At 37.9% G+C, this 12,948-nt stretch overlaps 1 protein-coding gene across 2 annotated transcripts in view; it reads right to left on the bottom strand.

Moving 5' to 3' along the window:
* The window catches only part of adka (adenosine kinase a), a 170,408-nt gene that overhangs the window by 14,040 nt on the left and 143,420 nt on the right, over window positions 1–12,948 (bottom strand). For both annotated transcript variants that reach the window (XM_077237060.1, XM_077237061.1), the window contains exon 9: window positions 1,389–1,503. In XM_077237060.1, coding sequence (XP_077093175.1) covers window positions 1,389–1,503 — 115 coding nt within the window. The remainder of the gene's footprint in view (window positions 1–1,388; window positions 1,504–12,948) is intronic.

The following is a 12,948-nucleotide window of genomic DNA, read 5'->3' as shown; positions in this document are numbered from 1 at the left end:
ATAGCTCTGGGGTCGGCAACACATGTCACAACTAGCAAATAAGTGAAAATGAAGAAAACGCTATATTATTGTAATTTCATTTTGCCGTTTTTAAGAAATGTTGAAATGAGGGTCCAAAAGTAAGAAGTGGCAAATATGAGTAAAATTAAACTTAGGTGAGTAAATAAACATGGTTTAAATCTAATTAAACCATTAATTAAACACTCCCAGAGGAAATAAATATGCTTTAAAGAGAAAAAAAAAGATGATGATGATTCATTTATTATTTATTCAGTCCCATTAAATTAACTAAGGTTCAAAAGTTTGGGGTCAGTTATTTTTTGTATTTTAAAAAAGATTTTAATACTTTTATTCAGAAAGGACACATTCAACTGAATGTAAAGACATTTACAATGTAAAAAATAAAAATAAAGAAATCGAATTATTGCCATTCATTTGAACTTTTCTCTTTTCATCAAAGAATCGTAAAAAAATTATTAAAATTTTTACAGGAAAAACTGAACACAAACTGGACTGGACAAACTTGTGTCTCCTGCATAAGCACCCAGGCTTAACTCGCAAATGCATATATGCTTACTGCTAGGCCAAACTTCTTGAGGGTTTTTGATTCCAGGCAGACACCAAAGGTCATTTACCATGTTTACCTCTTTTATATCCCCCAGGTTATCCAGTGCGTTGCAAGGGTGGCTGCTCATTGTGTCCTCGAGGGATTTAAATGTACAACCTCGACGGAATTCATTGTAAGAACACTGTGAAATTCAATGAATCAAAATACAAAAGGCAATAAAAGGCGAATTATCTTGAACAAATGGAATTTAGCTGAGACTGGGCACAGGCGGACTGTAAAACAAGGAATGTCGTTCTGGCAGTAGCAAAAGGAGAAGAAATGAAGAGCAGGAGAAGAAGAGCATAAACAGCTCAGCCTGTCCCCTTACATTCCTGCTGCCTCCCCGCTTTCTACTTCAAACCCCGCTGGTTTAATCAGCTACAACTGTTATGCTTTCCCCACTATACGGTTAAACTTATCCACTCCACAGAAAGATCCCCCACCACTCGGTTACCATAGCAATGTGACTGCAACAGCCCTTTGGATTCAAATTCTGTATCTGAGAGATAGGAGGTCATTGCCAAGGGCGAATTCATTTCACACTGAGCAACACTGAGCAACATCGGAAGCCGCCAGAGAGAACGACATTCTATTCTTAAGATGACCTTGTTTGAGGCTATTCACTAATGTTTACAGAGGAAATCTATCAACATCATTTCAACTGTAAATAACTAAAAGTGTTTCTGGGGTTTGGGCTATTTCTTTTTAACACGAGACGGTCCCGATCTAAAAGCATGATTATAAAATCTAATTCTGAATAGATGAAAACTGACCCACGCACCTTTGGTCATTACAGTTCCTTCTTTGCCTTGGGTGAAGACAACAATCCTCTGCCTTTTCTTGTTCACTTTGGATAAGCTTTGGGCCTTCTTCGCAATCTCCTCAGTATCTTCAGTCTGCATGAGAGAAAAAACACAGGTAACGCTTTAGATTACAGCCCGGAAAGTACTGCGTAATTGAGACGAATTTACTGCGTAACTTTCGGCAATTATAGTGTACCTATAAAGTACTTGCATGTAAGTATATGGGAACAATATGTAAAGTTTGGGGAATAAAGGGGTAACAACCAGGAGAATTAACACATTATTTATACTGTAAGTATTTTAGAACTAATGGGTTCTTATTCTACTATTATGATGCAACAATAGCGAGAACATACACTGCGTAACTTTTTTACAGGGTACAGGGTGAAATTACAGGGTACATGTATATGCATTTAGACAGTTTTTTATAGCAAAAGTGGCTGGATTTACACTGCAAGTCTTAATGCACAGATCCTTTTGACCAGATCCGATTTTTTGGCCCGACTGTTTATACTTACTTTAGGCAGGACTTGTATCTGATATTTGTGTTTACATTAATTCCCGCCCAATATGATTTTTGGTAATCGTTTTACTATCCACATGGTAGACCCTGGTTTTGAATGGCCGTGATATTAAAATTATTTACATAATTAATGACGGGTGGTCATGATTATTTGCCAGCATTGACAAGATAACAGCTGTCATGACTCATAAATGTTTTGCAGGGCAAAGTCTGACCCAACAGATAGTCCAGATAATTTTTTCGTTTATCTATAGCTCAGATCTAGAATTCTGAAGTGAAATAAAGTAGCCCAATATTATATATATTTTTAATTAATTTGAGTGAATTAACCTGAGAGACAGCGAGCGAGCGAGAGCGAGAGAGAGAGAGAGAGAGAAAGAAAAACCGTGCGCGCACATACGAGAGTGACTAGTGAAGCTTGTTGGTTTAATTACAGTGAAGTTATCACCTCATTGCTAAGAAATATAATGTAGCTTTCAGTAGTGAAGCTGTTTGTTCATTAAAGTCACGGGCATCTCTCTTTACAAAGATAAATAAAGTTCCCACCTCCATAAAAAGCTGTGAGCGAGCGCACACAGGCACGTCTACCTCATAATACAACATTAAAAAGCTATCTTTGTGAATAAACGTGTCGTCCTCGCCTTGTGGTGGCTTGGAATTCAAAGAGGAATCGGATATGCGCGTTTAGACGCAGGTCTGATGTCCAGATATCGGATATGTATCTGATTTAAACCACATTTGGAAGTGGCTCAGATCGGATGCGAAAAAAATCGCATCTCATGCGGATTTTTGTGTTTACATGGGGCAACCAATTCCGATCTGTGTTAGATGTGAGTAAAAGATCAGATTTGTTGTGACTATGTAAATGCAGCCTTAGTTTGAGCTTACGTGTTTCAAGGTGAGTAAAGCTAAAACTTCCGAAAAAAAAAAATTAAAATACTGCGAAATATACTCTTGTTCATGTAGTTACAGGGTAAGTCCAATAAAAATACATACACACAATCTAATATCACTGACTCGGAAACTTTATTTCAAAAACAACTTAATACAGTTGGTCTGAAGCGATAGTCTACAGTTTAAAAAGTGTAAATATTGTAATTTTTCTTACAAACACTTTTTCACTTCAGAAGACATTGATTCATCCATTGGGGTTGTATGGATTACTACAGTTATTGCAGTATGTGCTGTTTGATGCTCCAACTTTTAGGAACACATGAGCTTGCATTATATGTAGTCCCAGAGATGATTTATTTTTCTAAAAACTTTCATTTGTGTTAATCTGAAGGAGGAAAGTCATATACATCTCAGATGGCATGAGAGTAAAATATGAGTAAATGGTGAGGACGTATTTCTGGAGGTACTGCATTTTCTTTTACTACATAATACAGAATAGCAAGAGACAGGATTTCTTCAGATTCATCAGTGGAAAAAAAAAGAAAAAGAAGAACAACAAAAGGAAGAAGCCAAGCAAGAGAAAAAAAGGGGTGAGAAAATATGCTACTTTCTGTCAAGACTTGAGCATTTGAAATAAATTGCTGATTAAAAGAAACAGTTTTAAACGAAAAAGAAGTGTTGTAAATCTGTTTTGAATTAATTTATTTTTCAAATAAAGGTTTCAGAGTAGGGATATAAGATTGTGTGTATGTATTTTTATTGTACTTACCCTGTCACTACATGAAACAAGAGGGTAACAAACACCACTACATGAAACAAGAGTATCTTTCCCCAATATTTAAGCAAAAGTTGCAATAGTTTTGCACTTTTGTTAAAAAGATTACTGTATAAATGCACAGATATGTACCCTGTAATTTAAAAAAAAGCCTATACAGTATGTATTGGTACACCATTATTAAAAACGGTACGCAGTGAGTGTTCTTCCTAAATTGCTCCCAAATGTAGGATTGTTGTATCATAATAGTAGAATAAGAACCCCTTAGTTCTAAAATACTTACAGTATAAATAATTTGTTAATTCTCCTGGTTGTTACCCCTTTATTCCCAAAACGTTACATATTGTTCCCATATACTTACATGTAATTACTTTATAGGTACACTATAATAACCACAAGTTACACTGTAAAATCGCTTTAATTACACAGTACTTTCTGGGCTGTAATCTAAAGCGTTACCAAAACATAAAACATACTTGAGGGTAAGAAGCAAATATTAAGTTATTCCAGATCAGATTAGATTTACTTTAATGCTGTATCTTGTAAAACACGCTCATGAGTCATCATTTTACCTACTGAGCGTGTTTGGTGACTGCAATTGCCAACTGCTTCTCAATCAGAATGGCTGTTGTGTAGAAATGCTAACTGTCACGTGTAATCACATCACTCATAACTCACATATTAATTCCAATGAAATATTTAAATGCCAAGAATATACTAACATGACATATGTATCGCTCAGTGGCTTTAAAGCAACCCACTGATGTATTCAATCTTCTGGTTTTGGAACAGTTGCATTTGTAATGCACTGTAGGCTTGCTGCAGTAGTCGGTGTTACACGGTGTACGGCTGTACACCAATTACATTTCTTGCCCACCGCGGCACCACTCCCACTGTCGTTTTGCTTTTTTTTAAAGAGATAAAAACCATTTAGACTAGTTCAATTGGACAACGGACGCTACAATTATAAACTGAAAGCGACTGCTCTGCTCCATACAACACGAGCTGCAGAGTCGCAGTGCAATGCAGCAGGGGTCAGATTTCACTTATCACGTGACGAGTAAACAGAGATGACTGACAGGACAATGGCGTAGGATTTGGTGTGCAACATATCCAGAGCATTTGCGAAAAAGGATTTAGCGCATCAAAATGTTTACCGATATAGCTGATGGAAATGCCAATTATCGAAAAAAGTTTTGCAAATGTCGAGACAATGTTTTTTCATTTAACTTTAGCTTATAAATTCTATGTTGATACTTCAAATGTCACAAAAACCAAGTTTGGAAACACTTTGTGTCGAGAAAAAGGGCTTTAACACCAATAAAGTGGTGTCACATTACAGAATCAGCCAATAGTAATACTATACTAATTAGTCCGCGTTCGTTGCTTTGCTCCCGCTAAAGCAGTTTCTCTGTAGTACAATGGCGCATTACATTTATTATATTCATATTAAATTGTATATAAAATTATAATTTATTACTATTGGTAAGAATAAGATGTTACCTCTCAAACATCATTCATCCTTATTTTTGTAGCCTAATTTTGCCTGTTTTTTTTTTTTACAATCCCAAACCCATCACACAAATGCAGTTACCTGCAGTCCTGTCCGACAAGCTATCGCATTTTGCCGTGATTTTCTGATTTACTAATTTAGTAATAGGCCTATTATTTGTGCAAATAGTAAGCAGTAAACAGTAAAATGGTGAATTCCAATTGTCTTATTACTCTCTGCTTTTTACAAATATTTTTTGGGATAACATTTTTTAGGGATAACGTCATTATGTACACCATTTAATCGTTAAAAAGGCCAGTTGAATGGAAATTTCGCAATCTTTTTTTAACGCATATTCACTTTGTTGATAATAAAACAGCCCAAAAAGTGAATGGAAACTTGTCTATTGACAAATATCTAATCTTGTAAAATACATGGTCAGTACCACCGTTCCCTATGCACAGAATACACGAGATTGCAAATTAGAAAATTCCCTCAATGTGATATCCCTAATACATTGAAAACTTAATTTTCTTTTAAGAAAAAAGTAATTCTAGCAGTTGTTTGAAATAAAAGGAGAGAGGCCAATGCTCTAATAAAAAAGTTGAAATGTAAATCTGATTGTCAACAAATAGAACCATTTCAAAATTGGTACAGACTCTTTCAGAATACTGTAGTGGAATAAGCCACTACTACTATTACAATACTCCAAGCATATTTATGAAGATGTACAGAAGTATGCTGAAATCGACACTAATCACTAATGAGTCCAGTAACAGAACATATTTTGCATTAGACTGGTAAAATATAACTATAGCAACCTGTTGTACATGTTGAAAAACCTGCACCTCCTGTTTTGACCTTCCTTGTATTGCACAGCTTACTTGTTTGTCCAGTACAGTCTGCTATTTAAGTGGACTCCAAGAAACCTGTAGGACTACACCACCTCCACGCTCTCTCCCTGGAGCCTCACAAACTTCTGCCTGCTGGTAAAATAGTCTATGATTTAGGAGATTGTGGAGGCGTTCACCGGTATTGCGCTGAGCTTGTTACCAAGCTGGAGAGGCATGTTGAGGGCACAGGAGAAGTCAAAGCATAAGATCCTGATTGGGGTGCCAGCTTTGACCAGGTGGGAGTGGGTTCTGTAAAGCATACAGATCAGAATGCTGTCCACACCTACAGTGGTCCAAAAGTATTTGGACACTTTTGAAAACCATGATTTTTGTTGCATTAAATAACACAATTTTAATCCAAGTGGCATCTGCGAATAAATTATGCTATAATTCTCTGAAAACTAACTTCCCATGAAACTTCACCCATGAAAAATCACCTTAAGATTAGTTAAAAGATTGACTGTTCACACGGGTATCCCAGTATACACAGTTAGCTATCTATGAACATGATCCACTAACATTTGACAACCAAAATGTGGCCAAATACTTTGTCATCTTAATTTAAAGCAATAGAAAACATTTGCTATTTTATAAAAACTACTACATTTCTTTAAACTTTAAATGGTTTTCTTAGAAATTGTGCTGTTTTATTAAAATTAATGCCACTTGGTCTGATATCTTGTTAAAATATGCAAAGACATACTCCCTAAATACACTAGCCATTGTATGCAGGAAAATCTTACAATGGTAGGTACAGACGTTCTGTGTTCAGGGAAAATGTATACACACATGTGTATGTATATGTACATGTATATGTATATATATATATATATATATATATATATATATATATATATATATATATATATATATATATATAAAATATTAAGGATATTATTTTTTTAAATATTATATATAAATTATATATAAAACTAATCGATAATGGCATAAAAACCTAAAGATAGTGCTAGAGCTAAGAGAAGTTCTCAGATAGGCATGTATGCAAGTGCTTGACGTTTAGGGAATTGAGTGAGATCATCTGCATTTCCTAGTCCTCACACCTCCCAGCTGGCACTGGACAGAAGGCGCTGGGGTGGGGGGAAGTGTGTGGAATGGGTGGTGCCGGTGCTGGGGGGTGGGTTTTGTCTACTGAGTTGAGTGCTGGTGGTTAGATACCATACCCCCACCCTGAGTCACACAAAGCCTCCGTAAGAGGGTCTGAGGCAGTGCAACCCCTGCCAAAGCTTTGAGTCTGTCACATGTCCACTCGTCCCCCTGCCAAAACCGGGCTACAGAGGCTGCTTGGCCACGGCAACCACCAGCCCTTGACAGTTTTGTTAATGGCGGTGTAGTGTGGTGTCTCAGGCAGGCCCAGCTGCCTCATCACCTCTGCTTCATTCCACACTTGACTAAAAGGGTCCGCTTTCCTGCAGTCTGGCCAATCAGCAGAGCGCCGAATGGATTCAATCAGCTTACAGCAGCACTCGCTGTTCAAGATATTGACTTCAGTGAGAGTTTACATTGCCAGACAGTTGTTTTCACATGCATTTGTATTGAAAGCAAAATTGCCTCAGTAATTCCGTTTTTCAAAAACAGAACAATAAAAAGTCTAAAATTACTGTCAAGCATCAGGTTTAATGACCAGCATTTTAATTGAAAACAATAGTCACCCCCTAACCCCAAACCCCCCAACAATTATGAAGCCACTTCATAAATATGGATACAGCATACTTTGAGGAAGGTTAACAAAGTGTTCCGATCGGAACTGACAACAGAATGCAAAACTAACTAGATAATTACTTCTACTTCGCAAAATATCACCACAGACAGTACAGGCCTGAGGCTAGACCCAGAAAGCAGGCGAGTATGAATTTGGTGGCTTTTTTTTTTAAGCAGAGCCCAGGGCTCTATAAAAACCTTACTGTTTTACAGTATCGGCTGACTGCGCACTGTAAATCTGTCAGGGGCTGCGGGTCTATAGGTATCCTGTGACGAGAAGTGGCTGCCTACAAGCCTGCCATTATCCCGTCATTATAACTATCAAACACATGATAGCCATGAGAGAGTGAAGCTACACTTGCTCATGAACACTTAATCGCTGGGAGACCCAGGGGGGGGGGGGGGGGGGGGGGATCTACAGGCACCTATGGAGTCATATATTCATATGGAGCTCCATTAAACTGCGCAGATTAGATGTCTGACTTGCTCGAATACCATTACTCATTTATAATTTACTCTTTTTCTTTGGCCTTGAACAATGCAAATCAGAAATGCAAACTCTGTGTCAAACCAGCTTTTTTACTCCTTGATGAGCGAGGTGTTTCATTTCAGACATAGGGGAGTCTGCATGCATAGAAACTTGCAAGGCGCTTGTAAAAGCCGAGACGTCTGTTATATGTATTCAGGATACAGCGATTGCCCATTGAAAAACAGATGTTTAGTTGGAATCTGTGGACCCTGAGCTCTGAATAAAAGCCCCCAGCAGCAGTTGCCTACTCCTTTTCTTTCTACATATATATCTCGGCTCTGCAACATCTGCGATCACAGTTTGTCTTTAACCCTGTTTGGCATTTCAATTATGATTACAGTGTATGCCTGTGACTTATTAGAATGCAAGGCTTCATTAGCAGAAGTAGAACACCTCTGCAGCTTCATTAGATTAATCATTCACTTCTAAAGAGTCGTTTAATTTTTAGGAGCATGATTTTGGGGGGAGAGGAGGGGCGAGTCGGATAAGGAAGAGTTTGGGGAGAGAAAGTGAGTGAGGAATTGGGAGGTGTGGGGTATAAATTAGCCTTCCCATTTCACTCTCAGGCACTTATCTCTGCATAGCTATCTGCTGGTGTGAATACATATATGCCTGAGGGACCGAGAGGGACCGAACGCCTGTTCGCTTTGATCTGAATATCAACTGTCAGAGCTATTCTCATAATTAACCCATCAAGACACATCACAACTGGATCCTTCAGTCCAGGCAGAGAAAGGCAAGAGCCCTTGTGGGAATAAAGAGGCTTTCTGTGCGCATCTCTCCTGCAGACAGGTGCTGCGGTTGGGGGTGAGAGGGCTGCAGAGACTGTTAGGAGCAGCTGCCGTGGGATGTACGCTCCCATGTTGCCGTTTCCCCCACTGGCGCTAACTTGCTCCAGCTAAATTTCATAGGGGGCTTTTAATCACTTCCCCAAACACAGCCTTTAATCACCACTAAAAGGTTGATCATTCCCAAGGAGGAAAGAAGGGAGAGGCATTGTGGGAGTCTACAGAGGTGCTAATGAAGAGGTTAATACTGTGATGCTGGATTCCAGGGCTTGTAGAACGGAATTTGTAACTGAGACTGAATGTAAAAAGTGAGAAAAGTCAAGGAATGTTGGTCGGCTTTGTCAACACTTTGTTTCTTTATTCTTTATAAAGAATGAATAGATCAATAGATCTTCGTCTGAATAGATCACTCAAAAATGAAACTTCTGCCATAATTTATTCACGTTCATATTTCAATATTGCTGCTCAAGATGAAAACCTTTATTACATATATATATTAAATACTATATATAGAATTACAATTTTTGGTAAGAAGATATATTCATGAAGTACAATTAAACAAAGTTACCAAAAATTACCAAATAAATACCTAGATTAGCTGCAAAATTAGCTGATTAGCTGCAAAAAGTTGCAGCTAATCACTAACAAACATGACAACAACAGTTTGTATGCATTTTGAAAAGTTTTGAAGTAATTCATTAACTGTGAACAGTGACTACAACTTTTATTTCTATTTTGCGCCAATATTCACAGAAGTGACGATTTGGATCTCCTGAACAAATATCACCGTTTTTGCAATATTCCGATGACTTTCTTCCGTCTAATTTTTAAAAAATGCCTGTTTTTTGGGGTCAATAATATTTTTGGACTTTATTAACTTTCATTGTATGAATAAAAACAGTCAAAATATATTTTCACATTCTACTACAGAACAAAAATCAATCAGGTTTGGAATGACACGAGAGTGAGTAAATGGTGAACTATCCCTTCAATTTAAAAAGACTACACAGTTCCTTGCTTAGGTCTGAGGGCAGGACACACATTAGCATATTCATGCCATTGACAACTTACTACTCAAAAATGGAATGTGATCAGAGGGGTATGTAATAAAGGTTTTAAGCGTAAAAAACATAATAAGCACAAGCTTAATTAAGCTTAACCATGATATCTCTCAATTCAATGGAAGCTATCAGTTCATGAAAGCCATAATGTAGCTGTCAGTGATTATCATAAGAGATGTTCTTCTTTAATAATGATGAAAGCAGACGGAACAACCAACCCGCTTTATTAGGGTGTCCAATTCTGTGTCCATATTAAAGCTAATAAAACAGCTCCTTCATTGTAATCTGCAGGAGGAACAGCAGCCAATAGAACATCAATTACCCTGCGGCAGATTCAACATCTAAGGGTATTTAAGTAAAACAGATGAGGATCGGATCACACTGTGAGCCAGATCTAATGCCGGCTCAATACAGAGAAAATAACACACTCTTATCTACCTTCTTGAGATGTAAATTGATTTATTAACAAGGCATCTCTTTGAAGCAAGGGAAATGGATTGATTCTAAGCATACGTGTTTGATTTTCACTTTAATAAAGCTTGTATATTTTCACAAGATGTAGAGCTGTATTGTAAAAACACTCTTCTTTCACACTTCTGAATGTTGCCACATTGTTTAAGACGTGAGAAAAATATTATCTTTACTAAGGTACAGCATGTCTAGCAGCGTCTGCTCCGGAGTTATTCAGATAATCACAGAGCTTATTGGAAGTTTGTATTGCTTCCTAGGAAAGCTACAAGATTCACAGTGCCTACAACCACAATAACGCATATCAATAACTGGGTTTCCATCCACGTACTTTATGCAAATTTCAGGATATTGCATTAAAATTCTGGGTGGAAATATAATTATAAGAATCTTAATACAATAAAATAAAAAAATGTTGCGCCTTAAAAATGTATGCACTTGCTTGAGATGGATGGATTTGTAAAATTGCAGGGGTCGGTAACCTATGGCAATGTTGGCACACTTAGGGATAATTTCTGACACGTGACAATAGCTAAAGAGGTGCATGTATTCAATTTAAATATAGTCTCAAACTTGCATACAGAAGTACATTTTGAGGTAATCAATCCACAGTCACACAGCCTGTTTTAAGTGAGGAGCTATAAAATGCTATAAAATTGTAAGATTTTAACCTGCGCTAGCATGCCTTTCCAACAAACCATTTGTGTGACTGAAGGTGTGAGCTTCCGTGATTATCCCTCCATGTACCATAAGGTTGCCGCCCCGTTATATTATATAAAAAAATTAGGAAGGATGGTATGTGTGCAAACCACATTGAAAACATTTACTGAAATTGTGTCCATTCAAAATTAATAAATTTGTTATTTATTAATTGTAATACATAAAATATTATATTTCAAATTTCATAAATGCATATTAAATAAAAAAATCAATCACATTTTACGGATGCCATGGAACAGAATAATTTGCTTACATTTTTTTGCTGCTGATCGCCAGCAAACATGAAGCGTTCTGTCTGCATGTAGTGTTTTAAAGTAAGTGACATAAAATAAAAGGGCCACAGTGGCTACAACTTTCATTTCTATTTTGCACCAATTTCTCCAGGAGTGATGATTTTGTTCAACTTTGAGTGGGGTACGAAGATTTTTGCTGATAAACAAAGGGGAAGAATGTCTCCGATGTTGCGAACCACAAAAACTTAGAATCAGTCAGCAGACAAGCAGATGTGGAAAGTCAGCTGATGTGCGGAGGCGTATATGAATAATATTGAAAAATGCCACCATCAAAACACAAACTATGCCATGATTCTCTGCATGTTTGGGGCCTGAAACTTCTCGATTTCTCTCCATCCTGTCACTAAATGCTAACATTTCAATTGCCATACTCTGTTGAGATGTTTATTTCTGAAGCAAAATCGGGGTAAAGACTCGTATGTCAAAGTTTCCCTTTTCTCTGAGCCCTAAATCAACATGACGTGTGTGAAATCAGTGAAGAGGTACTCACAGTGTGTGACAGTGCTTGCCATTTATATATTTACTCTGTGCGATGCAAGCTCTGCCCCCCCCCCCTCCCTCTATCTCCCTGGCTCACGAACTGCTCCTCCTCTCTTTCTCGCCCATGCACACTATCTATCTCTCTCTCCCTCCCTCTCGTGTCTCTCTCTCTCTCTCTCTCTCTCTCTCACTAACTTACTCTGCTGCCAGAATCTGCTTTGCATTCCAGTCACGTCGATCGCACCTTGAGTGATCCTGGAAGACAATTATTCATACTGAGACGAAACACATTCAGGCGGATAGCACTGCATTTGAAAAAAGATAAGCCACTTCAATTATTTAAGCATGCTGTTCCTAAACTCACATTTACTTTGCTTATGAATTCACATTTACCCCCCCGCCCCCCTCATGTACACTTTTGAATATGAGACGAGAAACACTACTATTACATTTGCATTTCCCTGCTATTCAGAGAGATAACTCGTATTGTTTTGACGTGTTATGTACAAACAAGGCCAATCAGTGTTTCCACATTCTGAGACTACAGGGATAGGTGATCCAGTATTTATGAGCGGATGCAGCGCCGTATAATTGAGCGTAATGCCGTGCCGGATCCTCGCACGGTCTAATGAAGCTAACAAGGTGGGTTCCTCGACAAAGGCACCTGCTAGCCCTGCCCAGTACACCGACAGAATTGAAAGCAGCCCCTAAGGATTTCTTTCTCTCCTCCCAAGAGCATTCTCAAAATTCAATAAATAACATCTGTAGGCGATGTTGGGTGCAGACCTGGGAGGAATGCGTCATAACAGAAAAGGAGGGGGACGAGAGAGAGAGAAAGAGGAGAAGAGAATGTGTGAGAGTAGGGGAGAAAATGTGTTTGTGTGTGTGTGAGAAAGAGAGAGA

Source organism: Siphateles boraxobius, unplaced genomic scaffold (genome assembly GCF_051911475.1).
Source record: "Siphateles boraxobius isolate OS27281-9 unplaced genomic scaffold, OSU_SipBor_1 20, whole genome shotgun sequence".
NCBI classification, from domain to species: domain Eukaryota; kingdom Metazoa; phylum Chordata; class Actinopteri; order Cypriniformes; family Leuciscidae; genus Siphateles; species Siphateles boraxobius.
This window is presented reverse-complemented; position numbering and strand designations above follow the sequence as displayed.